General features: G+C 41.3%; 1 protein-coding gene across 2 annotated transcripts; it reads left to right on the forward strand.

The window, feature by feature from the left end:
• On the forward strand, positions 1-27,921 carry lrrc40 (leucine rich repeat containing 40). 2 transcript variants are annotated; one of them, XM_060919873.1, is made up of 15 exons: positions 1-225; positions 13,899-14,080; positions 14,169-14,242; positions 14,315-14,444; positions 15,882-16,005; positions 16,080-16,222; positions 16,518-16,690; positions 21,810-21,900; positions 22,028-22,073; positions 22,165-22,273; positions 24,301-24,408; positions 24,512-24,622; positions 24,739-24,816; positions 24,977-25,162; positions 27,538-27,921. In XM_060919873.1, exons 1-15 carry the CDS (start codon positions 81-83, stop codon positions 27,641-27,643), a joined length of 1,806 nt encoding a protein of 601 aa, XP_060775856.1. In that variant the 5' UTR covers positions 1-80; the 3' UTR covers positions 27,644-27,921. The 2 variants fall into 2 exon arrangements, with proteins under 2 accessions (XP_060775856.1, XP_060775857.1); XM_060919874.1 differs by having other exon boundaries at positions 16,521-16,690.
• Positions 27,922-27,946: the final 25 nt, after the last annotated feature.

Raw genomic sequence — 27,946 nt, forward strand, 5'->3', positions numbered from 1 at the left:
CACACGCTGGTTTCAGGCAGTGTGCTGCTCTACAGGTGTGTTTTATTATTTGGCTGTAAATCAGTAATAGTGTGTGTTTCATGTCTCGGTTGAAGAGAGGAGCTGTAGCTGACCCTCGGGCCGGGTTCCGACAGGAGACACAGGAATGTCCGGTACCGAGTGGGCTGCTGAAGAGCGCCAGGAAAAGCGGACAACTCAACCTGTCCGGCCGCGGCCTCACTCACGGTAACACACGCTGCACTCAGAAATCCGTCACCATGGAAATGATTCCAGGTTTGCTATCGGAAAGTGCGGTCGTAAATCAGTCATTGGAGCGCTGTGATTGGTGGGTTACTGTCGTGTAAACGTCACTCAGCCGTTAGGGCGCGCGACGGGTTGAACAGCTGCATTTAACCGCTGTGTGTGTGTGTGAGAGAGAGAGAGAGAGAGATGTGGAGTTTAATGTAAAGTAGTTTAATAAACGGAGAGCCGGATATGTTGGGCGTGTGCTGTTTGGAGTTCATGAAAACTAAACAACGTCACGCAGTAGGGGAGAGCGGGGAGACTTGGGACAGTTTGTATTCCCTTAAATTAATTTCAACCAAGCAGGTTTTAGATGACATCAGAAGTTAGCTGTTGCCCCTCAGACTGAAGGCCCCGTCACACTTATTCACAATTAGCAGGAATCGAGTGAAAACATTTTCAAAATTTGTGCCACATTCGGGTGGGAATTTCAAACTGACCACCATTCTTAGGGCCTCTGCATGCTCTTGCGACAAGGCTTTCGCAGATGGCTTTTCGCAGACAGTTGTAATTTATCGTTGAGCGGGGAGTAATAGGCGTGCGCGATGTTATTCACCGCCACAACGCAAGGGGACGCGAAGTCGCGAAATCGCTAGGAGTAGTTGGTGGGTGTGGTTAGTGGAGTGTTTATCCTCCGGTTACTTATAATGACTAGAACTGGAGTCGTATAGATGTACGTACTTCCTCGATCAACCGCTCTTCGTGCTGCTCCATCTTCGCTCATGTTTTTAAAAATGGCGGTCGTGAAAACAAACCAAACCGGGAAAGTAGGGAAGCGGAAGTGCGTGTACAGCGAATGTAGAGTGGACCAATCAGAGCCCTCTTGTCTGCGACGCTGTCTGCGAGGCTTCTGCGGTGGTCACAATTTTTGGGAGGTGCGCGCAGAGCGTCTGCGAAGGTGGGGGGGGCTACGCAGACACCGTCTGCGAGGACTGGGTTGTCAGCATAAATTGGCCTTTACAGCTCTGTAAGAATTAGGGGTGGGCAAAAATATCGATACGGCGATATATCGTGATACTTTGTCTTCCGATTCAATATCGATACTCAAAATTTGAATATTGATATTTTTTCAAATAATAAATTATGTTTCAGACGGGTTGTAAATCCAGTACGACTTCCGCACCTCCGCTCCGCAAGGTGTCGCCGTGCCGCTATCTCACTGCAAGGCACTCTTCGTCTTCTCTTTTTTTTTCCCGGTGGTTGCAGTGAGGGAAAAAAAAACAAGCAAGCATGGACGTAAACCTAGAGACGCCGCCGAACTTTAAGGCAGATGTTTGGAGGCACTTTGGATTCCAAAGGAAAGGAGGAAAAAAAAAAACCAGTGAGCTGGACAAAGAGTACGCACTTTACAAACCCTGTTTCGCTCCAATTAGATATTCAATTTCTACTGCAGGTGACATAATCAGCTCTCAGAGGAGCTGTCTCACCTCTGAGCATGCTGACCAGTTGGTCTTCCTGAAGAAGAACATGCAGTTTTGAAATGTGTGCTCACAGTACAGGTTTGGATTAAACTTTACACAAGTACTAAGCACAAGTTAAATGTTCTCAGGTATATGTTCTCAAGTTTACAAAGAACAAATTGATATTAGTGTTAGCACTGAAATGTATGTGCAGTCTGCAGTGCAAGTTTTAAGTTTTCATAAAACAATTTGATTCTGCTTGTTAAGCAGCACTGATGTGTCCATGCTTACAGAAAAGTTGATAATGCTAGCACAGAAATGGGAATTTTCTGTATGTTGTAGTGAAGCGACTCTTGGTTTTGCCAGCAGTGGAATAGAGACAAATATATGTCTGGCAAGAGTGTGTAGTTATGTATGTGAAATGTAATTTTACAGTGGTCAATAAATTCTGATTTTCTTCAGTGACACAGATATCGTGATGTGGTTGAAATTTCTTGCAATATATCGATTATCGCTGAATCGTTGTACCGTGATGTTATCGTGGGCAAAATATCGCCATAGTATCGTATCGTGAGGTATCTGGTGATACCCAGCCCTAGTAAGAAGCGCTTCAAACCCGCGTCGAATGATTCTTGCACATTCCAGGTGTATTAGCTTTCAAATGTAGTTGGAACATAGTAGGAATACCTAGAATGCAGTAAGAATATTAAGAATGCCGTACGAGTGCTGTTCGGTTCAATTGCTGCCCGAATACCACCCGCAGTCTGGTCGGAAGGTGCCTCGAATGTAGGGATGTTAACCGATGACTGTTTGACCGAATCAACGTCAACCGGTTAATTTTTTTTTTTGGTTGTCGGTTAAAAAAAAAATCAATCGTTTTGAAGCTGCCGATTTTGGAGCGGAGAACCTGGAATTCTGTGTTGTAAACGCTTGGGGCATGCCATGCGGTGTAAGGACGACAGCTGACAAATCAGAAACACCCATTCAGTCATGTCCCGCCCTCCCGCCCCAGTTGAAGACAGCTGCCACTCGGCGAAAGAAAAGTCTCAGTGTTGGATTACATTTTACTACGTAACATCAAGGAAATTCTTGACTATCAAAGAAACAAGAACACAGCACATGAATGAAGTCGATGGTTAATTAGTCTGGTGAATATTAATGTCAACGTAATAATAATACACAAGTTCTGAACTAAAACCTGGCTACTCACTGATGTTACTTAGCATCAGACAGTTGCTATATTAGCTTAGCGGCTAATCAGCTCAGCTCCAGCTATCCCATTCCCAATGGCTGTGCACAATTAGCAGCCATGTAACCGTAATATCAGTAGCTGGAAAACAATTGCAGTATGAGGTCTCTGTGGCTCACTTCGAAGAAAAGTGCCTAGTCCGTAGCAGTATGCAATATCAACACGCAGACTACTGCAGTTAACTGTAGGGCTGCAACTAACGATTATTTTAATAATCGATTAATCTGTCGATTATTTTTTCGATTAATCGATGAATCGGATAAAAAAACAAACAAAAAAGCATTAATTTCCAACCCTTTATTCAAAAAAAATTCACAGTGCAAAAAATCTTTAGTGCAAAAACATGTTGATCCTTGATCATCCCTGAGCAGTGTAAAAATAATAATAATTAAAAAAAAAATAATAATAATAAATAAAATAGGCTTTTTTAAAATAAAGTGCACAAAAAGAGGCATATATTTTTAAAGGGATCTGAGTGGTCAGAACAATAAATAAATTTATAAAAAGATAAAGAAAAATCAGAAAACACTCAAAGTTGCACAAACACACACACACACTCTCTTTCACTGCCTTTGCTCAGACACTTTGCATTGCAATGCAAAAATGTGAGCATGTCCACATGCTCCTGACTCAGGCTCGCTTGTCAAGCTGGACATCGAGCAAACACCAGCACCAGACGAGCTTTGGAGGGATGTTAACGTTACGTTTCATCACTTCAAAGCGGAACAAACATAGGTGTCATAAGGCCCTTTTCCACTACCCTTTTTCAGCTCACTTCAGCTCGCTTCAGCTCACTTCAGCCCGACACGGCTCGCGTTTCGACTACCAAAAACCAGCACGACTCAGCTCGCTTCAGCCCTGCTTAGCCCCTAAAACTCGCACCGTTTTGGAGTGGGGCTGAAGCGAGCCAAGCCGTGCCAAGTGAGGTTGGGGGCGTGAGCAGACACTCCCCTGTGCACTGATTGGTGAGGAGGCATGTCCTCACATGCCCACACACGCCCCGCGAGTGCGCTGGGATCTGTAAATACCGCAAACCCGGAAGAATAATAATTACGAATTACGAGAATTTCTGAAGCCTTATGCGCCTCGCCTCATCCATACGCTCTTGCCAGTATCTGTTGGCGTTGTCGGTGACAACAAGCCACAGCACCAAGACCAGCAACACTAACGACTCCATGTCTATTGTTTACTATCCGGGTCGTGAGACTACCGCTTAAAAGATCACTGAATCAGTGACATACAGAGCATCGTGCACGAGCTCGCGGAGCGCAAGGCTCGTCGTATGCCCTTCAAATAATGCGCGCAGTAGGCTATTGATGTTTTATTATGAGCCATGTACAGTATGTCGCCTAATGTTTTTTTTGTTTCTGAGTTACATGTTTGTTTGAAGGACTTAATGTACAAAATAACATAGTTGCACCCCGTAGTGTTGAAATTGGTAAACACAGTGCATTCAGTGAGGTTTGCACCGCCCTCCTTTTATTTCTGACTCTTCCTGTCACCGTTGCAACCTCTGAGCGCTCATTCGTATGCCCTTCAAATAATGTGCGCAGTATAGGCTATTGATGTTTTATTATGAGCCATGTACAGTATCCTAATGTTTTTTGTTTCTGAGTTACATGTTCGTTTGAAGGACTTGATGTACTAAATAACATAGTTGCACCCGGTAGTGTTGAAATTGGTAAACACCGCAGTTGCGGACATTTTGTAGCCTAAAATGATGTTATGATAAGCTTTAATAAAGGGCCCGGTCATTTGCCCCGCCCCCGGCCCGGCTCTGACTTGTTCCGCCACTGTCACTGATGTCACTGTTTACGCTGCTTAACGACATCACGTGACGTCCACCCACTTTCGCTAACTCCACCCAATGTGTCCACCCACTTCCAGCCAGCACGGTTCAGCGCGGTTGTAGTCGAAATGCAACTCCAACAGCCCCGCTCAGCTCGACTCAGCACGGCACGGCTCAGCCGCGTTTGTAGTGGAAAAGCGGCAATAGTGACTTATGCTGCGTTCATGTGCTATGGGAAGATGATATTTTCCAGTTGGGAAGTGGTATTTACCAGTGTGTTGTGTTCACATGCTTTTGTTGTTGTTGACAAATTAAAGATGGTGGACCAGATTCAGAATCAGGCCTGTTATTTGGCTTGTTTTACAATTATAGATTGCCTTGTTCATCAGCTGCAGCAGGAATATGAGTTATCAAAAGTCAAAAGGTAAATAATGCTGAATATTTCCTGATCATGACAAGTAGAGATTTTCTTAACACATTGAATGCCACGCTCGCCGCCATGTTGAAAAGGTTAAAGTTCATCTCATCTCGGCAACTCGTGTATCAAAATTTTCTACGAGTTGCCCAGTGGAAAATACCACAAGAGGGGGCGTTCATGTGTGCTTTCCATGTCGGCGTTTGGTATTTACCATAATTTCCATAGCACATGAACGCACCATTACCCTGCTGTTGAACTCCCGTCCTCCTCATCAATGATTCCGTGTTTTCGTTTCAGGTGCTGGATCGTTACTGTGGTGCTCCCGTGCCATGTCATGTCACTTTTGCACATTTTACAAGTAACACACTCGTTTTGTTTAGTGTGAAATGCTCCCACACATTAGATGATTTTGGTCGCACCGGTTTCTCTGCTTCCGCCATGTTTCTAAACAACTCCGCTCTGAGCTCAACTCTGCTTGTTTGGCTGGCATCCAGCTTAATGGTGCATTACCGCCACCTTCTGCTCCGGAGTGTGAACTCCGCGCTCAACTCAAACCAGAGACTTTTTTAATAATAGAACGACTTTGTTCAAACGGTCTGTGACTTTGTAATCGCGCGACACGACGAATCGATAATGAAATTCGTTGCCAACACTTTTAATAATCGATTTTTATCGATTTTATCGATTCGTTGTTGCAGCCCTGGTTAACTGTAAACACCAGGGGCCGTATCGCTAAAACGTCCTATCTTCAATGAAAAGTTAAGATGGGACAAGTGTATGATAGGATTGTTTTCAATAGGCTACTCAATGCAAGCAGCGGTAGTGACTGAGCTAAAGCTTGCCGCTTAGAAAATGACGGCAATTTATTGAGAACATGTTCACACTGATATTTTTAATGCCAATTTGCAACTTAACAAAAGTGCGTGCCCCTTGCTGACACGGCTGCAGACACAGACCTGGGTGGAAAAGGACAAGGAGGAGGGGTCGAGGGGGGATTTCACGCTTCTCACGATGTCTCTAAAGGCCTCTGCATGCTCTTGCGACAAGGCTTTCGCAGATGGCTTTTCGCAGACAGTTGTAATTTATCGTTGAGCGGGGAGTAATAAGCGTGCGCGATGTTATTCACTGCCACAACGCAAGGGGGCGCGAAGTCGCGAAATCGCTAGGAGTAGTTGGTGGGTGTGGTTAGTGGAGTGTTTATCCTCCGGTTACTTATAATGACTAGAACTGGAGTCGTATAGATGTACGTACTTCCTCACTTCCTCGATCAACCGCTCTTCGTGCTGCTCCATCTTCGCTCGTGTTTTTAAAAATGGCGGCCGTGAAAACAAACCAAACCGTGAAAGAAGGGAAGCGGAAGTGCGTGTACAGCGGATGTAGAGTGGACCAATCAGAGCCATCTTGTCTGCGACGCTGTCTGCGAGGCTTCTGCGGTGGTCACAATTTTTGGGAGGTGCGCGCAGAGCGTCTGCGAAGGTGGGGGGGCTACGCAGACACTGTCTGCGGCGCCGTCTGCAAGGACTGGGTTGTCAGCATAAATTGGCCTTAAGCTGGAGCCATTTGTCTTCCGCTCCAATACAAACCCCTTGACATCAGTGCCGCATTTGACTAAATGTTTCGCGCTGTAGAAAAGGTAATGTGAGTGGAGGGCAGCGACTGGGACCGAATATGCGGATGCTCGCGGTTAGATTTAGAATAGATTCTAATAATTCCAATTCTAGAATTTTAAACTCGTAGGTTAATCGACTTTAACCGGCTAATGAGGCTCGGTGGTCGGTCAAGATTTTTTTTAGTTTTCGCCATCCCTACTCGAATGCTGTACGAATTCACCTCAAATGTGGTCAGAACGCTCCCGGAATAGCCGCAGAATGTTTTGAACGTCTAAGAATTCAAAGAGAATGCAGCTCGAATACTTAGAATGTACTTTGAATGTCCCGGGAACAGCGCTCGAAACTAACGGTGTCCCGACGTCCCGGGGACCATAAAAAATGTCATCGGGACACAAAATTATTATATCTGGGACAATCCCGGGACAATGGAAAAAAATAGATCTAGAAAAAAGGTTCTACATTAATATTATTTACAAAGCCGTAACACATACGTAGACATTCACCTAATTTGTCAATTTTAATTTTAAAACGTTAACAGCGAAAAATACATAGTAGCTACACTTTCAATGCACCTGCATCCGTAGGCTACAGAGCAGCGCATTCTGTTCTAGAATCTTCGGCCGGAGTCCGCATTATATGGACTTGGAATGGAATTGCTACCGCACACGCTGCGCCGACTCTTGCCAGAACAAAAATGCTGAAGTGGTTGAAGCGGACCGACCGCGGGGAAGAAACTGAAAGCCCAGACATAACGTCTCCGGGACCTTCAGGATCCAAAGTGTCATCGCCTGGTCTGCAGGCAACGCTAGCAACTGAATGAACTTAATGAACACTGTTAGACACGTTATAAAATACAACAGGAATGATGTGGATGATATTGACGGAAGATACCGTTCAACAGAATAAGTGAGTTTTCTTGGTGTCTTTCTAGTTCAGAAAGTTTAGTCAGTCAGCAGCACAACTAGGCTCGGACCTGGCACTATGCTGATGTTGCTAACATTTGCACCCACGTTTCGGCAGCGAAAGTTCATAAAATGGATAACGGAAAGTTCATAAAATGGATAACGGAAAGTTCATAAAAATGGATAAAGGTAATGGTGAAAATTATAAGTTGGCCTTATAAGTGCCAACAGATATTCAAGGTATAAGTAGATGAAATGAACATAAAAGGGGTCTTATTTTCAACTAAAGTGTACTGCAGATGTAGGGAGTTGAAACATTTTCTGAATGAGCTAGCTGGCCCCTTTAAATAAACGGGTATCTATTCATACAGTGAGATCGCCAAAGTTTAATAAACTGAAAATGCAATAACTGTAATTTTGAAGTAGATGATGTATAGGACATGTGTCGCTTGTGTTTTGTGACTTATTGTAAAAATGATATAAAGGGTTCAAAATCGCATAGTTACAAATATAATAGTAACTTCATATGATAATATTAACCACTGGTTATTTCAGAGAGGAGAAAAATGGGGACACTATTGCTTCCATTCGGGACAATACAACACAGAATTCGGGACCACTGGGGGACACAAAGAAAAAAAGTTAATTTCGAGCCCTGCCCGGGAATATACGAAGAATTTTCATTCCGATGGCATTCCGGCTCATTTGAGGCACATTCGGGACATTCTGGCAGGACTTGAAGCGGCTTGCCATTTTGATTTTTCCCTCGAACACGATCAGAATGTTTCAAATGCTGTTGGAATGCCATAAGAATATTTAGAATGCAGTTAGAATACACTTTGAATGCTGTTCGATATTTCTCCTCTTCGAATGCACCTCGAATGTTTTGAGCATGAGCAAAACATTTGGGCCGGCCACAAGAATGGGCCCGAATGTTTGGAATGCAGTCTGAATTTTTAGAATATTGCACTTGGAATATCCTGGAATATACGAAGAATTTTCATTCTGACGGCATTCCGGTTCATTCCACCTGTAGTGTGACTACCCTAACCGACTTCCTTTAGATCCACAAAGCTGGACGCTGCAGTACGGTCTGTGCAGTAGTGTTGCAGTACTTAAAGCATTATACGCAGAGCCATGGCCTCACTTTTCGTTTATAAATGCCGCGAGACCTCAAGAACGGCACAGGAATAGTTTTAAGTGTTAATAAAAAATCTAATATAGTAATTTTTACGATTAAAGTAATTCATATAGGTAGCGGTCTGAGTGAATGACCTTGACGTCCGTAACGTCACAGCAGGAAGTCTATCGGTCTCATCGCCATTTCTGCTATACTAAAACACAGCTGACTGCAACTCTAATCCTCCATTTTGAGCTAATTTATCACCATGCCACGTAGATGTGTTGCTGGCGGGTGCAGCAACACGACAGAAGGTGGATTTATGTTGCATTCATGGCCCAAGAATGTTCAAACTGCAAAGATTTGGATGCGTTTTGTGAGAAGTTCATGGGCACATTGGGCGGCTATGAAGTGGTCTCTCCTCTGTACATTTTACTGAGGACTCGTACGAGACCTCTGATCTGTTGAGGAGCGTTGGCTATAAGCCTGTATTGAAAGAGAGTGCAGTACCAACAATTAAAGGAAACTAAAAGAAAAGGAAAGTATTTATTTTATTTTTTTAAAGTGAGTTCAGTTGCACCAGTTCTCCTGGAGCGTGAGCCAAGGGTTGTTGGTAAAGCCTGGGACAGAACAGGAAGGGACATATCGCTCTGGCATTGACCTCCCCGCGGTTGTTGCTAAAACTGGTGATGTCCCGGGTTTTAGTAATTGCCTGAGACGAGCAGTAATGGCGGAATACGCAGTATGGAGAGAATGAGTGGACCAGCCGTCTTATTTCTAAACTGGATATTGCTGTCATCTCGCCCTTACGTGGAAGAAGTGAATGAACGGAGAACTGAACAAACAACTGAAAGTCAGATTTTTATGAAACAATCGACCATAAGGTCGGTCTTCAAGAAGCGAGAATGCAGACGGGTAAGCTCCGACTCTCATTTGGATACAAAACAACAAGAACAACACCACTCGTTGTTTACCTGTATTTAGATTAATGCATGTAACCTGTGCATTTAAGTTACCGGTATAAGATTTATTTAATTTGCTTCAGAATGTGATTCTCAGTTCATATGATTATTTAATTAGTATTTTATGTTTTATCAGTGAAAATGCATGCATGTACATGTATGTTGCATAAGTTATACCTAGACTGTTTTAATGAGCGTCAATCCACAATCAGTGAAGTCAAATCAGTCTTAGTTGCATACATGTCAACCTATACGGAATGTCCGTATTTTATACGGAATTGATTCAATAAACGTAGTATACGGGCGTATAAATAGTTATACGGATTCTTTAAAAAAACTTCAATATTTATTTAGAGCTATAATCAATTCCCACGATGATAAGAGTGCATAACATTTACAAACGTACTGTACACCACAGCCAGCCAGTAAAGAGTCTTATGAAATCGCATGTTATCTTGTGGTAGCGAGACTTTGTTCCACTTTTGATCATGCGCACACCGCATTGCGAGAATCCCGCCAACCATATTGGATGTGGCAAAGTGGAGATTCTTCAACCGTCTCTGGTATAGCGTCTATGGTGGTGTAGCGGTTAGCGCTGTCGCCTCACAGCAAGAAGGTCCGGGTTCGAGCCCCGTGGCCGGCGAGGGCCTTTCTGTGCGGAGTTTGCATGTTCTCCCCGTGTCCGCGTGGGTTTCCTCCGGGTGCTCCGGTTTCCCCCACAGTCCAAAGACATGCAGGTTAGGTTAACTGGTGACTCTAAATTGAGCGTAGGTGTGAATGTGAGTGTGAATGGTTGTCTGTGTCTATGTGTCAGCCCTGTGATGACCTGGCGACTTGTCCAGGGTGTACCCCGCCTTTCGCCCGTAGTCAGCCGGGATAGGCTCCAGCTTGCCTGCGACCCTGTAGAACAGGATAAAGCGGCTAGAGATAATGATATTTATAAAACTTAAATTCTGGAGAAAAACATATTAAAGATTTTTTCCCCCAAAATGCCCAGATGGGGAGAGTTGGCTTCATCATGTTACAGGTTTTTTTTCTTGTGGTCTAGAAATATAAAATTCTTTGTTTAAAAATTGTTAAAAATGTGGGCTTGTCTGTGCATCAGGCATGATAGTTTCCTGATTTTTATCAGAATTCCAATTTTTCCTCAAAAGACTAATTTTTCCGATTTTTCAAAATCAATTTTCCCTCCCTAGAACTGATTTTTTTTTTTTAAAAAGAGAAAAAAGTTGGAAATTGCACCCAATATGAGTGTCGGCCTTTTTCCACCCAATAAGTGTTGCCACATTGTTGAAAAACATGATAAAACAGTGATTAGCTGGGCTAGGTGGAAGTTGCAGCGTTCATCTAATGACAACGTTTCTAAGATTCACATCTAACCGAGCACGTGAAGCGCGCCCAGAAGCCCTAGCCTTGAAATCTAAGAAAACTTTTTTAGAAATTTTGATGAAACACCATTCAAGACTGAAGTGAAAGGGAAAAATGTTCAATAAAAACCAGCAGGACTTTAGGTTCATTTAACGTCAAAGTAATAATAAATATTACTTGTCAATTTTTGTATGAGTTGTAATCTTCTAAGTGTGCAAAAATCATTGTAGTGTGTGGCAGTAGTGGTACAAAGGTTTGTATGCATTAGGAAATTATGTGATGCATGCAAGTGTGTCTAATTCTCAAAACCCATAGGCTTCAGGCTTTTAACATCAGGGTTGTCCAGCGCTCTGTGTGGTGGTGCTTTTGGTCTTGGCGTGGTGTTCCAAGCGATGTTGCTCGGTGGCATTGCAGCAGCTTCTGTAGTGTGGGACATACCAGCGCTCTGCGTAGCGGGGCTTCTGTGCTCGCTTTGTGGATGCATGGCACGGTGTTGCCCGGCAGCGGCATGGCGGCTGTGCAGGCGGTGTGGGACTTGTTTTCGTGCGCCTTTTGGTGGGACTGTGGCTGCTACGCCATTGGAATGACACCCCCCCCCCCCCCCCCCCCCCCCCCCCCACACACACACACACACCATAATTGTAAAGCAACCTTGGGTACGAGAAAGGTGCTATATAAATTTAACTGATTATTATTTTATTTAAAATACTGAAGCATTATTACTTCATAAAAATTATGAAATGTACCCCCTTGAAATGGCATTCCCTAGGTGTTAAAAATGCTAAAACCCAGGAGCTTCGGGGGCTTTGCCCCCTGGATCCCCTCAGGGGTGCTGCCCTTGGGTCCCGCCAGGGAGCCTAGGTGGCCTCCTGGAACCCCTGGCCTATTTGTAGATTTTTTTTTTTTTTTTTTCCAACTGTCCAATATCATGCCTGCTGCATAAGGATTAAATTTATTTCATTCCTTCTTGAGAATGGAACTGTGTTGTCTTGTCAGGTTTTGGGTAAACTGATATTTTTCTATCGCTGTACCAGCATTGTGTGTTCATACAGTTCATATGTTACAGGTTTTAATAATGAATAAAATTTAAACCTGTAGGTTTAGGTAATTTATTTTTGTTCCATGTCTCCCAAAATCATGTCTCTCTGCAAAGAATAATGACAGAAGAAGTGAAGCCTGAAGGCCAGTATACATGACAAGCTGAGAGACTAATGTTGTGGTAAGAGGGGATAGTAAATCCTCTCTAATGCGATATGAATGTGACGCTGGCTGCAAAGAATCTCTCACAATCTACAAACGCTGAAAACTCATCCCAAGTCTCCCTGCTGTCCCCGACTGTGTGCTTCATTTAATGCATTTTCTGTCGTTATAACAACCACTGAATTTATTTAAAAAGTTGTGAGGTTTTGTGTGTCCAAACCGGCGAAATAGCCATGCAAAACTAGGTATTTCTGTTCGCCCAGTTATTGTAGAAACTCGTCTGTCTGCGAGTCAGTCATTCATTCACTCCCATCAACAATGGTCATGATGTGAGAACACCCTTCATAGGATGCCAGTCCATCACCATGCACTCAATCGTACCTTGGGGCAATTTAGCAAAGCCAATCCACCTACTGTCATGTTTTTGGGAAGTGAAGGGAAACCCACCCGGATTGAGAGAGTAGATCTGTGAAACTCCACACAGAGTTTTAACCGAAGTTCTTGTTTGAATCTGGGATCCTGGAGCTGTGATCCAGCAAAAATCAGATCCTTCAAAATCATACAAATGTGTTCTAATATTTACAAAGTAATAATCATACATTTTTAAACAAAGCAGTTAAAAAAAAATCACCTTTTTTAATTTTTATTTTATTTATTTTTTTAATTAAAAAAACCAAGTTCCTAAAATGGTCTTGTTTTATTATATTTTCGTAAGCAGCTGTATTATACAAGTTAGCTCTAGCTATAATAAGTAAACCAAATTCAGTGTTGTACTGACCAAGCAATTGTTTATTACTCTGAATACACACATCTTATGAAAAATCCAAAAGTATTGGAACTGGAATGACTTCTGATGGCTTTAGTATACAGTGCCTTGAACAGCGTGTGATTTAAAAGCAGTAGAGTCACGTGACATTGTTTGTTCACACTCAGTGCGTTTACCGTACATGCACATCCAAATCGAGCTACTGTCGGTAATCGAGCTAAGGGTCCCAGCAGGGGTGCCAGAGAAATCCAATCCTACATGCGCACAAGGAAATCGAGCTATTGTGTGAGGTACATTGTGCACCCGAGCCACAGGTGGTGCTACACGCCCCATCGTGTTGGTACACTTCCGGTTGTCGTCATGAAAAAGAGCTATTCAAGAGTGTAAACAAAGTTATCAGTTCCGTGTTCTCTTCTGCTGCTCGCTACTACTACTGTTGTCATGCCGACCGAGGCTGTCGTGTTTCCCGCTTGTGGTCTCGTCACTCGTCACTTCTGGAAGGGGCAGTGCTGAAGTAAGTAGCTCGATAGGGTTTACATGCACTAAGTAGCTCAGCTACAATCGCATAATCTAGGTCGTGTAGCTTGATTACGAGAAATCCAGTTTGGTTCGATTTCAGCCGAGCTAAGGTGTTTCCATGGCATTTAGAACTTCAATTTCAGTCAAGCTACGGCAGAAATTTGATTTTCTCAATGTGCATGTAAACGCACTGAGTGAAGTACTGGAACTGTTGAACTTTCAGCAACTTTCTAAAACTACTACTTCCTCGTAGTAGTAGTTATAGTATCTGGTATGGTTCCAGCTGGTTGAAGAGAGTTCCTGTTGATTTAAGTTCCTCAGAGTGTGTGGAGGATAAACGTGGACCCTCCAGAAGAAGCTCGGCAGAATCTGTCCTTCAGTGCAGCAGAACGATGGTGGGAGCAGACTGATCTCATCAAACTCCTCCTCTCCTCCAACAAACTCCAGACAATCTCCGAAGACATCAAACTTCTGCCTGCACTTGTGGTTTTAGATGTGAGTTGAACGCTAGACAATGTGCTTTCACCTGAACAAGGCTGATGTGAAGGGAATGGGTACTAAAGGTGTGAATTGGCTCTTCTAGGTTCATGACAACCAGCTCACTGCGCTGCCGGCATCTATTGGCGAGCTGGAACAGTTACAGAAACTCATCCTGAGGTACGTTTATTGAGGATGTTTTGTGCAGCTTGTATATTTTAATACCTTTTTAATGATAGCTATTCTGTTCAGTCATAATAAGTTGACAGAGCTGCCCACGGAGCTTTGGAGCCTGACAAACCTTCGATGTCTCCATCTGCAGCAGAACCTGCTCGAACAGCTGCCTGCAGACTTGGGCCAGTTGTGCCACTTAGAGGATCTTGTGAGTACTAAAGATGTATTTATACGGGAATTAAAATGTAGGATTAAAAAATGGTCAATAGCAGACGATAATCTTAAAAAAAGCCAAATATAAAGTTAAACGTTCTCTGGAATGGATGTAATAATCCGGGGGGGATAAAATAAGGAAAACCGGAAAAAGAAAAAGCAGGTATAACAATTAGTGTACGAGTATTACATTTCGTGACTGTTATTTTCCTGTTCCTCTGATTTGCTTTTTTGCTTCATTCAAATATGCTTATTTATAATTTAAAGATGGATAAATGTCTGGTCTGCTTTTAATATTGTATATTTAAGTTATTCCACAAAATTGAGTCGTACATGAGCTGGTAGCCGATGAGGCGCATAGCACCGAGTTGGCCATAAGCCATGTATGACGAGATTGAGTGAAATAACCATTTTATTCTATCCACATTCACTGGATTTTGAGAAACGGAGCAGTTTTATTTATATTTTTTGCAAATTCGATAAATAAAATCTTTACACAAAACGTCCGACAAAATAATTTCCGCTTAGAATGTAAACAAACTGGCGAAATGACAGTAGCAATTTGTGAAAAATGTGGTGATAATTCTTGAAAAAAAAAAAGATGCGTTCTTACCATCAAATACTTTTATTCCATATTGTGTTGCCTTTTTTTTGGGGGGGGGGGGGATTTTGTTTTCAAGTAGAGTTTTTATTTCATCCTCGGTTGGTTCAGCAACATGCTCCATCATTATTTTCTTCTTTAGGGTTTTTTTTGGCAGTTGGCAAACCAATTTAAAGGTGCATTACCACCACCAACTGGGCTGGAGTGTGGAACAGGAGATATTGGGGAAGAAAAATTATTTTAGCTATTTGTGTTTCTTTTAAATAATTGTTAAAGTGATGTATTGGACTTGATGCGCACCACCATTTTATTTTTCTCTACTCACAGTATATGAGCTGATATCCTAGTAGTAGAGTAGCCAGTCAGAGCGTGCTCATATCCAGTGAATGTGGATAGAATAATTTGTAATATACATACTTGCAGCATAGCTTATAGTATAAGTATAATTACACTATACACTAGATGCTATGTAATTATTGTTTTATTATTATTATTATTAGACATTGGGTACCAGTTGATTCCCAGACCAGAATGTCTGAAACTACAAATTAGATAAAATTAAATTATTTGCTGTTATTTTGTAATCTTAACTTTAACTCAATTGTAGGAGCCATCTGACCTAATCGTCCTATTGATTATTGTTTAATTAATCATTTACCTAATGTGTCTGTTTATTATTTCAGCACATACAGTATCCACATGGTAAAAACTATTGTCCAGAAAAATCAGATTCTTGTTTGGGTGTTTATTCTGCTGATTCATTCTTTAATATCCTATCGTACTCTGTTCTTTAATTTTAACCGTCTTTCCAAATTTCTTCTTAAATTAAAGGATGTTTCCAACAACAAATTAATGGCTGTACCAGACAGCCTGGCAGAGCTCGGCAACCTCATAAAACTGAATCTGTCCTTCAACAATCTGAAGAGCCTGCCGCCTGCAGTCAGCGGAATGAAGAGTAAGCATCAGATTGTTCCTGGTTTAGCTGATGGGTTTTTGGGAGAGCATTTGTTAAGCCTTCTCCTTCTGTAGACTTGAGAATGCTGGACTGCTCTCGAAATCAGTTGGAGAGCGTGCCGCCTGTCCTGGCACAGATGGCATCTCTCGAGCAGCTGTACTTGAGGCACAACAAACTGCGCTTCCTCCCGGAGCTGCCTTCCTGCAAAACACTCAAGGTATTTCACAGCATCAGTTAAAGCTGTTCTCTGTCTAGTGGTTTGAAGAGGACATTAACTGTACACAAAACACAGGTTTATTTGAATACATTTTTAAAAATAAACTGAAGAAATGGTCAACGCATGAATCCTGATATTGCTAAAATAGTTAATATTCATTTTCAGAGATTATATGAACCAAATAAATGAAACCTTGATTGCCAGTGCCTTTATGGAACGTTTAATATTTGGATTAATTAGAATGTCTGTCTGTTTCTGTGCCTTTTTTTTTTTTTTTGTTCTTGTTTTTCTGTAGGAGCTTCACTGTGGGAATAATCAGATCGAGGTATTGGAGGCAAATCATCTAAAACATCTGAGTGCTCTGAGTGTTTTGGAGCTGAGAGATAACAAGGTGAAGAGTCTTCCTGAGGAAATAACTGCACTACAAGGCCTGGAGCGCCTGGATCTTACCAACAATGACATTAGCAGGTGCCCCCATTTGTGCACATTTAACAGATTATCTCAACTTTTAAAAAGCAAATTGACTTTATTCAGACTCTGAATCAGAGTCAATTTCTTGTTGCTCATGTGTTCACTCACGTAAATGAACAGGACAAAGTGCAAACTGAATAGTAACTCTAGTTACTGTATCGTACATGCAGATCTCAGAAAATATGCACTAAATGTTATGTTGATATTCTGAAACTATGCCCTTTTTCAGTATATAGTGTGTAGGCATGTAACGATATATTATGTGACAGTAAATCGCAATACAAATTTTATGACTATTCAAATCGATTACATAAATAATGAATCGCAATTATCAGGCTGCGTAATGTTTTATTTTTCCTAGATGTAATTGTGTTGTTTGGACAGTAGAGGGCGGAATAATGTAAAATAGCAGGAACACACGTGACTTCACTGTAGGTGGAAGTAACGCAGCACTAATACCACTAAAATGCACACAAACGCAGATTTTTCCCAAAAATGGGAAAGAGCTGTTGTGCGATTGACTGTACAAATAGATTTAACAAGAAATCGGAGCTCTCTTTTTACAGACTGCTGAAAGCTAACGAGAAGCGAATGGAGGTAGTACAAATGTTTATAAAAGTTTATTAAGAAAAAGCTTATTTGTTGTTCAATTTTTTTCATTAAAAATGAATATTTTAGTTTATAGGCTATTATATTTTACATCAACCTTTACAAATGTGGGCAAATATTTGTTGGTTATTAAGAAAATGAAACAAAATTTAACAAAAGGAATATGCAAGTTGATGAATAGGAAAATAAATTTTTTTTTTTTTTAGGTAATACAATTTTCTTAATTTTTTTTTCTAAAACATCATGGGAAAATCGAATCATAAACCCAGTATCGTGAATCAAATCATATTGTGAATTGGGTGAATTGTTACATGCCTAATAGTGTGCTGTTTTTGATAGGTCTGCCTTTTTTTTTTTTTCCCTTTTTATAGTGTTGTTGTAAAATATCCAGCACATGATACATGGAGCATAAATGATCTACCCAGGCAGTGCACTCATGATGCACGTGCTGTTTGGTTTGGATTTGCATGCACCTTTACTGAGGAAGACAATAGAGCCCAATCAATATCGGATTTTTAAGACCAATACCGATTCTGAAACCACTCACCAAAACCACACGACCTAATGCAGTTTACAAATAAACTTGTTTTATTTCATAAATAGTACTTTGAACAAACATACAACAAAATATAATAGAAACGTTTTGATAAACGAGAGTCAAATATTTAACTAGAAATGTGTTGAAGGAACACGAGGCCCCTCCCTACAGCATTTTTGTAGGCGGTCAGGCAGCCATCATGAATGGTCAGTTACCTAGATTTTTCTATGATTTTTTTTTTTTTCCTGGAAGTTTTAATCACATTTTCTGTCAAAAAGCTTATGGCATTCAAAAAAAAGGCAGATCAGTCTGCTGACCTGTCAGAGTTCTTTGTCATTTTCACTGTAGAAAGCATGGAAGCAACAGAGGAGGCCAAAGACAGGAGGTCAGTCTATACTGTCAATTTAACACCATATACCATTAGCCTTATAATTACAGTGTCAATGAGATCCAGAGCATTACATTACAATGCAGAGCATGCACGATGTAAGAGGAATATCAAGTGTTTCGTATTTCAAGTTTATTTCAAGACATTTTTGGCATTTCAGCAGAAATAATTCCCAACATGTTAAACAAGAACACGACTGGAATACATTCTCAGAGAAGTCCAGCCCGTTCAGCCACTGCCATGGCGGCTGGATAGATGCCCGGTTCATTAAATAAAAGTCACTTTTCTCGTATGACATGTTGACAGATTGTATCCAAAGTGTAGCCAGGTTGAGAAAAAGGCATCCCCGATATATTTCCACCCATTAAAGTGCATATTCTGGACCATCTCATTATCTCTAGCTGCTTTATCCTGTTCTACAGGGTCGCAGGCGAGCTGGAGCCTATCCCAGCTGACTACGGGTGAAAGGCGGGGTACACCCTGGACAAGTCGCCAGGTCATCACAGGGCTGACACATAGACACAGACAACCATTCACACTCACATTCACACCTACGGTCAATTTAGAGTCACCAGGTAACCTAACCTGCATGTCTTTGGACTGTGGGGGAAACCGGAGCACCCGGAGGAAACCCACGCAGACACGGGGAGAACATGCAAACTCCACACAGAAAGGCCCTCGCCGGCCACGGGGCTCGAACCCAGACCTTCTTACTGTGAGGCGACAGCGCTAACCACTACACCACCGTGCCACCTATTCTGGACCAATTTTGTGTTTTTTTTGTTTTTTTTTTTTATATGAAAGTATGTCCCTTTACACACTCATCCAGAAGGGTAATTTTGCACAAGGCCATCTGTCTACAGCAGAAAAAAATAAAACAAAATGTGTCTGGAAAAATCCCAAGGGAGTCTGGAGCCAGATTCGTGACGTTATCTGCGGAAGCGCCAGCAGGCTGCGAGAGCTTTGCATGGTTTCAGTGCACAGCCTGTGTAGACCAAGCGCTCCCATTTCTCTCTCATTGTCCAGTCTTGTGGAAAACAATGAGTACTAATCCCATCACGATTGGTGTTGCTACACCCTCCTATAATACATCTGTTAACCATTTTAATAATTACGTGATAACGTTGAAGAAATTTGCAGAAAACCACCAGGTCGTTTTCTCATAAACAAACCAGCGCTGACGTAGGATTCAGAGGGAGGCGTCCCGCACGCGACGTCACGAAAATCAGTGTTTGCCAGGAAATCCAAATGGCAAGTTTTTTCAGAGGCGGACCAATTCGCCTCAAATGGCTTGATTTCAACTGAATTTTTCTGGTATTGCGCAAGGTAAAAAAAATTGCAGAGAATGCAGAATGTTACAGGTATTTGACCAAAGTTTAATATAAAATAGAATTACACTGATCTTGCTCCTGAATTTACCCGTGATATGCACTTTAATGCTCGCCCCACACCTTAGTATTTCCTGGAGTTTGGTGACGAGTGGTCATGAATCCACACAAGTGAATCTCTATATAAATGTGTGGTGCTGAAGACCAGTTGATGAAATAAGTCAGTTTGCTGATATTAGATGTTAACAGTTTGTCGCCAAACTGTTGCCAGATTGAGAAAAGGGCATTCCGAATATATCTCAGGGCTTGAAATTCATATATATATTTTTTTCACCAGCCAGCCGAACTAGTTACCTTCCAAAGTAATTAGCCAAACAGAAAATCAACTAGCCAAAATTTGTTCATGTATGAATTTTACTTGGGCGGCACGGTGGTGTAGTGGTTAGCGCTGTCGCCTCACAGCAAGAAGGTCCTGGGTTCGAGCCCCGGGGCCGGCGAGGGCCTTTCTGTGTGGAGTTTGCATGTTCTCCCCGTGTCCGCGTGGGTTTCCTCCGGGTGCTCCGGTTTCCCCCACAGTCCAAAGACATGCAGGTTAGGTTAACTGGTGACTCTAAATTGAGCGTAGGTGTGAATGTGAGTGTGAATGGTTGTCTGTGTCTTTGTGTCAGCCCTGTGATGACCTGGCGACTTGTCCAGGGTGTACCCCGCCTTTCGCCCGTAGTCAGCTGGGATAGGCTCCAGCTTGCCTGCGACCCTGTAGAAGGATAAAGCGGCTACAGATAATGAGATGAGATGAATTTTACTTCTGTCAAAAATAACACAAAAGAGAGTAGTCATTGTTCTTGACTAATGTGCATTTATTTCAAGACCTGAGTATTTTGATACTGTTGTTAAATACATAAATGAGAACAACACAGGGCACCATAATAAAAAAAAATCCAAAAAAATGCCAGATGACTGACCCCTTACTAGTTCTTTTAGGAACCAATTCATCCGCTTCCATTTTTAATTTGTCGCTGAAATTGACAGAGCTTACACGGTAGCCTATGCAACACCAGCGATTGCACGAACTGAGTCAGTGCTGGAAACCGAAACTAGAAAATCTTCTCGCGAGTTCCTTTCAGCACCGAGATGTCGCCCGGGATTGCTTGGCGAATGTGTGACGTTATTGTTTGTTTTTTTTCCCTTAGGCAGCCTCTCAAGTTACTGCCTGAGGGACAGGGAGAAAACCACCAGGAAATGTTTTAAACAAACACGAAACAAAAGCAAGTCGGCAGTTACCCATAAAATACTCGATAGTTACAATATAATAATTTTATGTATCTCTCACAGAATTTTCAGAGATATATCGAGTATATTTGATATATCGCACAGCCCTAGTCTGAATCTTCATTTCATATATCTTTTTTTTATTTTCAACTAGCCAGCCGGGCTGCCTGGTGACAGGAATTACCCGCCAAATGACAAATTAAGTCGCCTTGGGCGACCGGACCACCGCGAATTTCGAGCCCTGTATCTGCTTCCATTAATGTGCGTCCCACGCCTTAGTATTTCCTGGAGTTTGGTGACAAGAATTTTTGAAAGTGAATATGTAATTATATATAGAGCCCCCATGGGGGCCTCTTAAAAAAAATAAAGTCCAAAAAAGTTGTTTTGAAAAAAGAAAAAACAGATCCATTACGTTTCATAGACGTGTTGCCCATAGTGCGCCCTCTGGTGGACATATTACACAATGACAGCACTCATAGCATGATTGAAGAATCCATCTTCTGTCTGTTTCTCTTTTGTCATTTATTGACCGTTATAAATGCCAATAGTGATTTATCTGCAATTAGCCCATGTCCACTGATAATATCGGCGTGCTGATTTATTGCTTGGGCTCTAGATGATGATGAACTTGTATGGAATGACTTCCTGAGATTCTCACTAAGGAAAGGATTAACAATCCTGTGAAGCCATTGCTGTGGTCACATAATTTTGTTTTATTGTCTTAAGTAGTTGATGACTCCTAGATTCTTTTGTGGAGTGTGAGGATAGCTAAGGTTGTGAATGTTTACGTGACAAACACAATCACAGTGATGAGGAACAAAATCATTGCAAAGACCTCTGCGTATGCATCACCAGTCCACTGTAACCCAAGGAAGAAAATGTCCATTACCGCTTTAAGAGTAAAAATAGAAAATCCTGTAGGTGATTGATTTTTTTTTTCCCTGTTCTATAAAATGATTTTCTCTTCTCATTTGTGTGGATCAGTGTACCCTGTGGTCTTGGAACTTTGCCGAAGCTGAAGTCTCTGGCTCTGGAGGGCAATCCTTTGAGGACGATCCGCAGAGAGATTCTCACCGTGAGCCCTCTGCATATTTCAGCTCAAGCCTTCAGAGTCTTCTCCTAGTCTTTAGAAATTGTCTTCAATTTAAATTCCAGTGGTGTTTTAAGAGAAGTACCTAATATGAAGTTTCACTGCTTTACAGAAAGGCACCAGTGAACTCCTGAAATATCTTCGAAGTCGAATCCAAGGTACAAAATGCAGTCCACTTCACATGATTCACACGAGGAGAATTCGACACAGGTTTGTTCAGAGCGTCTTGTCATGTTGTGTAATGTACAGAGCAGCCGGATGGGAAAGCTAAAGAGGAGCCGAGCACAGCGATGACTCTCCCGAGCCAGGCCAGGATTAATGTGCATGCCATCAAAACACTGAAGACATTAGACTACAGGTGCACGCATCTCATCTCATCCTGTTCTGTTTAGCCGATATGGAAGTGTTGCTCAACCTTGAGTATCAGTGTCGAGCTCCGGGGTTATGATGTCCGGGGTTATGATGTCCGTATGTGGGAATGCAGGCTCCTGAAATTGTTTTTGAATCTGCTTGATCAGATTTTGTTGATTTAATGTTCTATAACAGCAGCTCTGACAGTAGTGCCAGCTGTGATTAAAATCACAGGATCATTTTAAAGTGCTTGTTCGAGTACATTATCACTTCTATAGTAACAGCTTTTTCACAGGGATTTGTGGTATATGCAGACGCTCCTCGTAATCAAAGCCGAATAATAGACAGATTTTTAAAATGTGTTATTTAACAAAATGAAATGCATTATCAGTGACCTGGAGACGTTTCAGCACAGAGGATTTTTTTTTGTTTGTGGTCAGGCTGTATTATTATTTTGTGTGTGTTAAGCTTAAGAAGAGGGGAAAGAAGAGACTGAGGAAACACACGTTTATCATGAATCATATCAGTTCTTGTCTCTCAGATGTTCCACAGCATTAAATATAACAAAAGCAGTAAAAAGTGCCATTCATTAATCGATTTAAAACCGTTATCACTGGTAAATTGCTGATGTAAGAGGAACACCTTTAGTCTGTTATTTAACAATTATTCGCTGAAGGTGAGGTGAATATTGGTGAATAACAGACAAAGTTAAGGTTATTATTTAAGTTATTCCACAAAATTGGGTCGTACATGAGCTGATGGCCGACGAGGCGCGTAGCACCGAGTCGGCTATAAGCAACGTACAACGAGATTGAGTGGAATAACTGTTTTATTCTATCCATATTCACTAGATTTTGAGAAACGGAGCATTTCTATTTTTGCAAATTTGATAAATAAAAAACATTGAACAAAATAATTTCTGCTTAGAATGTAAACAAACCAGCAAAATGACAGTAGCAATTTGTGAAAAATGCTATAATAATTATTGAAAAATAAAGATGTTCTTACCATCAAATACTTTCATTCCATATTTTGTTGCTTTTTTTGTTTTTTTGTTGTTGCATTTTTTGGGGTTTTGTTTTCAAGTCGAGTTTTTTAATTTTATTTTTGTCCTCTGTTGGTTCAGCAACACATGCCGCCATTTTGTTTTTCTCTCCTCACAGTATATTAGCTAATATCCTAGTAGTAGAGTAGCCAGTCAGAGCACACGATTAATCATGTACAGTGAATGTGGATAGAATAATCACCGATATTCACTGAGCCTGAGGTGGATAATTGTTTTAGTATAAATACACAGGTGATTTATTTAAAATTTAAAAAATCATGTTAAATAAATTTTCAATCTTCAAAAGCGGCATGCAAATGTAATGTGTGCAGACTTGTCACTTATCTACGCCGAGTCACATAAAATACTTTGTTTTGAAAGAGATAAAATAAATCACAATTCCACCTTCCCTTAGAACAGTTTTAGACCAAACTTCGTAGCATCTTTAGTGCTTTCAGGAAAAGCATTTTCTTTCATCATTTGTAATTTTTCCTCACTTGCAGTGACGAAGCGATTGGCGCCATTTTTCCGAGTCACTCGAGGTGATCATTGAGAAATAGTTTGAATCTTTCAACCAATCCGTACGCATGATTTCTTGTAATCACCTGTGTATTTATAGCAATTGAAAATGGTCAACTTCAGGTATTAAACGGGGTGTCTTATTCCTTATAAATAAAGAAAATGTATATAAAGAAATGACCATGAAAGCTAGGCATATCTTTATACCTGCCTTTATTCATACCTACAGCTGTTTTTGCAGCCATGTTTTATGTGATCTATGCAGAAAACCTGCACAAGCTGAGAACGTTAATAAAAACCTTTCAGCATCATTTTAGTGAAATGTATTTTTATAGTGTTTGAGTAGAAGTGTCAGTGTTTTTTGGGTTCTTTGCCACAATCCAGTATGTTTTCCCAGAAGGACCCATATGTTCTTTATGCCAATTATGTAACTGTTGTAACGCGTTTTTTTCCCCTCTCATTCTTCTTAGTGAAAAACAAGAGCCATTTATACCTGATGACGTGTTTGATGCAGTCAGTAACAGTCATGTTACAAATGTGAACTTCAGCAAAAACCAGCTGACTGCTGTACCGCCCAGGTAATGAGGGACGATGATTATTGGTTCACAAAATGGTGAATGATATGGAGACAGTAGCTGTGTGTGTGTTTGTTTGTATGATAAATGTTTCTTTGTTCTTTAGGATCGTGGAGCTGAGAGACACTCTAGCAGATATCAATCTCGGATTTAATAAGCTTTCATCCGTTCCTCTTGAATTTTCCAAACTACAGCAGCTTGTGCACATAGACCTCAGGTAAATGGTGTGATCACGCTGCTCTGAAAGCACTTGAATCAGGATATAATGCTACCAAAGGTGGAATTAATGAGAACGAACTGCATTGTCACCAATGTAATTGGATTTCTCTGTAGAAATAATCTGTTGACGTCGCTGCCAGTAGAACTGGAGGCTCTCACCAAGCTGCGGAGCATCATCTTGTCATTTAATAAGTAATTATTAAAAATATTTAAATGTTCCTCAGTTGGCATCTTCCTGAATTTCTTGCTGTAAAACACATGTTCGAAACAACGAGTCTATTTCTAAACATGGGCTGAAAATAAAATGACGGATTCTGGTCCAAATCCAATTCGTTTCCTTGATCTTTCTTAGATTTAAGAGTTTCCCGGATGTGCTGTACAGCATCTTAACCCTGGAGACGATTTTAATAAGCAACAATCAAGTCGGAGCCATTGATCCTGTGCGGCTGAAGCTGCTCGACAGGTTGTCCACTCTGGATCTGCAGAATAATGACATCATGCAGGTGCCACCAGAACTGGGTAACTGTACCAGCCTGAGGTACGCAAACATCACTACACTTTCCCCACAATGCACAGTGTGAAATTCATGACTTGATGACTCTTAGAGTTGGAAATGTAAGAATAGTCTTTTAGTCCTTTGGACTTGGTTTAAGGTGCACAGGTTGCTTCCTTTACGTCGAGTTCCAGCTCAGTGCAGCACCAACATTACAGTGGAAAGGGGAGAAAGACATTTTGAAGCTGCAGTTGGTAGGAATGAGAGGAGTGTGAACTTCAGCTTGAAAATTTGAATGAGTACAACTTCTGGTCCCTCCCCCTCCCTCTTTGCTATGCTCCAGTCCTCCCCCAGAGCCCCTTCCCTGCAGAGGAGGCTGCTGTACATGAGCAGGTTAGCAAGGCAATTGAAGTCGTTTGATAACAGAAGCTGCTGTGAATAGTGCTAGATAAGCAGTACACAATTTATGAAGGCATTTAGTTGTGCGAACACAAGCCGTCCTGGCCCAGATGCAGCAAAACAGGCCCAAACCATGATACTACCACCACCATGTTTGACAGATGGGATAAGGTTCTTATGCTGGAATGCAGTGTTTTCCTTTCTCCAAAAATAACGCTTCTCATTTAAACCAAAAAGTTCTATTTTGGTCTCAACCATCCACAAAACATTTTTCCAATAGCCTTCTGGCTTGTCCACATGATCTTTAGCAAACTGCAGACGAGCAGCAATGTTCTTTTTGGAGAGCAGTGGCTTTCTCCTTGCAACCCTGCCATGCACACCATTGTTGTTCAGTGTTCTCCTGATGGTGAACTCATGAACATTAACATTAGCCAATGTGAGAGAGGCCTTCAGTTGCTTAGAAGTGACCCTGGGGTCCTTTGTGACCTCGCTGACTATTACACACCTTGCTCTTGGAGTGATCTTTGTTGGTCGACCACTCCTGGGGAGGGTAACGATGGTCTTGAATTTCCTCCATTTGTACACCATCTGTCTGACTGTGGATTGGTGGAATCCAAACTCTTTAGAGATGGTTTTGTAACCTTTTCCAGTCTGATGAGCATCAACAACGCTTTTTCTGAGGTCCTCAGAAATCTCCTTTGTTCGTGCCATGATACACTTCCACAAACGTGTTGTGAAGATCAGACTTTGATAGATCCCTGTTCTTTAAATAAAACAGGGTGCCCACTCCCACCTGATTGTCATCCTGTTGATTTGAAAACACCTGACTCTAATTTCACCTTCAAATTACCTGCTAATCCTAGAGGTTCACATACTTTTGCCACTCACAGATATGTAATATTGGATCATTTTCCTCAAGAAATAAATGAGCAAGTATAATATTTTTGTCTCATTTGTTTAACTGGGTTCTCTTTATCTACTTTTAGGACTTGTGTGAAGATCTGATGATGTTTTCGGTCATATTTATGCAGAAATATAGAAAATTCTAAAGGGTTCACAAACTTTCAAGCACCACTGTAATGCACATAGGATAAGCGATAGGCTAACAATATTGCATGTTATCAAACCAAATGAATGAAACCCGCTAGAAGGGAATAGAACATGGTTTTATTCCATCGAAGGTGTCCTGTATGTATAACAGTTCTGAATATAGACAACACGGCGGAACTGAAGATGTTAATCTGCCATATAGGTTTTTCTCTCAAGTGTAATACACCACACAATATAAGCAAGCGACATCTCCCCCTCTGTTTTGACAGATTGGGGGGGTTATCAGTAAAACTATGCTAATACAGTGATATCCATAAACCTTGAGGATTACTCTAATACTGAACCGTTTTAAGATATCAATTTCATTCACTTATTTTTCTTTGTATTATTCTTTCATTACTGTAAATCATGCCAGGCAATCTAATTGCACAGACCCACCTGTAAGCTTAGTAAAAACATTCTTTTAGCCACATAAACTCTCCTGCTCTTACTTTATTTTTGGTTCTTTTCTGCTGCTGTTTCGCCAAAAGCTTGGATACTACTAGACATCTACAGAATTAACATTGTTTTGAAGAGGGAAAGGTGGGAAAGACTGGGTGCTTAGCTGTGATGCTGACACCTAGTGTTCAAACCAGGAACTTCATTTTTCTCACCTTTAAAAGTTAGCTAAATTAAAGATTAACTCGCAAATGATCCATGGGCTGTATATATAAATACATACACACACACACTCCTTTTGGTTAATTGATATTTTGCGAAGTGAGTGAAGCATTGTTATTGAATTAGGAACATTTTCCTGCCCAGATTACTTGAATGGAACGACAATTGAGCTGAACACATTTCTCTCTTAATACCAGATCTTGTATAAGAACTGAATTCTGCTGAAAATGAATAAATAAAAGCCTGTCCTCGTTCCTGTATATTGTATGAAGCGCTGTATAATATTAGATGTTTTATTTCCCTCCTTTCAGGGCTCTGATGCTGGATGGGAACCCTTTCCGTAACCCAAGAGCTGCGATTGTAGCTAAAGGAACAGACGCACTTCTTGAGTATCTCCGAAGTCGCATTCCTACATGAGTTCAGCGTTTTACAGGGCTGAGCTCCCATCACTGCCATGCAATTAAAGCACTATAAGACTCGTTCTGCAGACAAGACACAACACTTCTCTGCCATAAACTTGGAGTAACTCGGTGTTTGTTCTCCTAAAGTCTCATTGTCTTAATTGGGAAATTCACAGAAATCATTTGTTCGAACCTCTGCAGTGATCTAGTGCACACACTCATTGTCTCAATCATCTCTTATCACCTTGTATTTGCTGACCATCTTTACAATAAAAAGCACTGCGTTTGCATTTATTTTATTCTTAGCCTGCACGTCTTA

This window comes from Neoarius graeffei, chromosome 4 (genome assembly GCF_027579695.1).
Source record: "Neoarius graeffei isolate fNeoGra1 chromosome 4, fNeoGra1.pri, whole genome shotgun sequence".
NCBI classification, from domain to species: domain Eukaryota; kingdom Metazoa; phylum Chordata; class Actinopteri; order Siluriformes; family Ariidae; genus Neoarius; species Neoarius graeffei.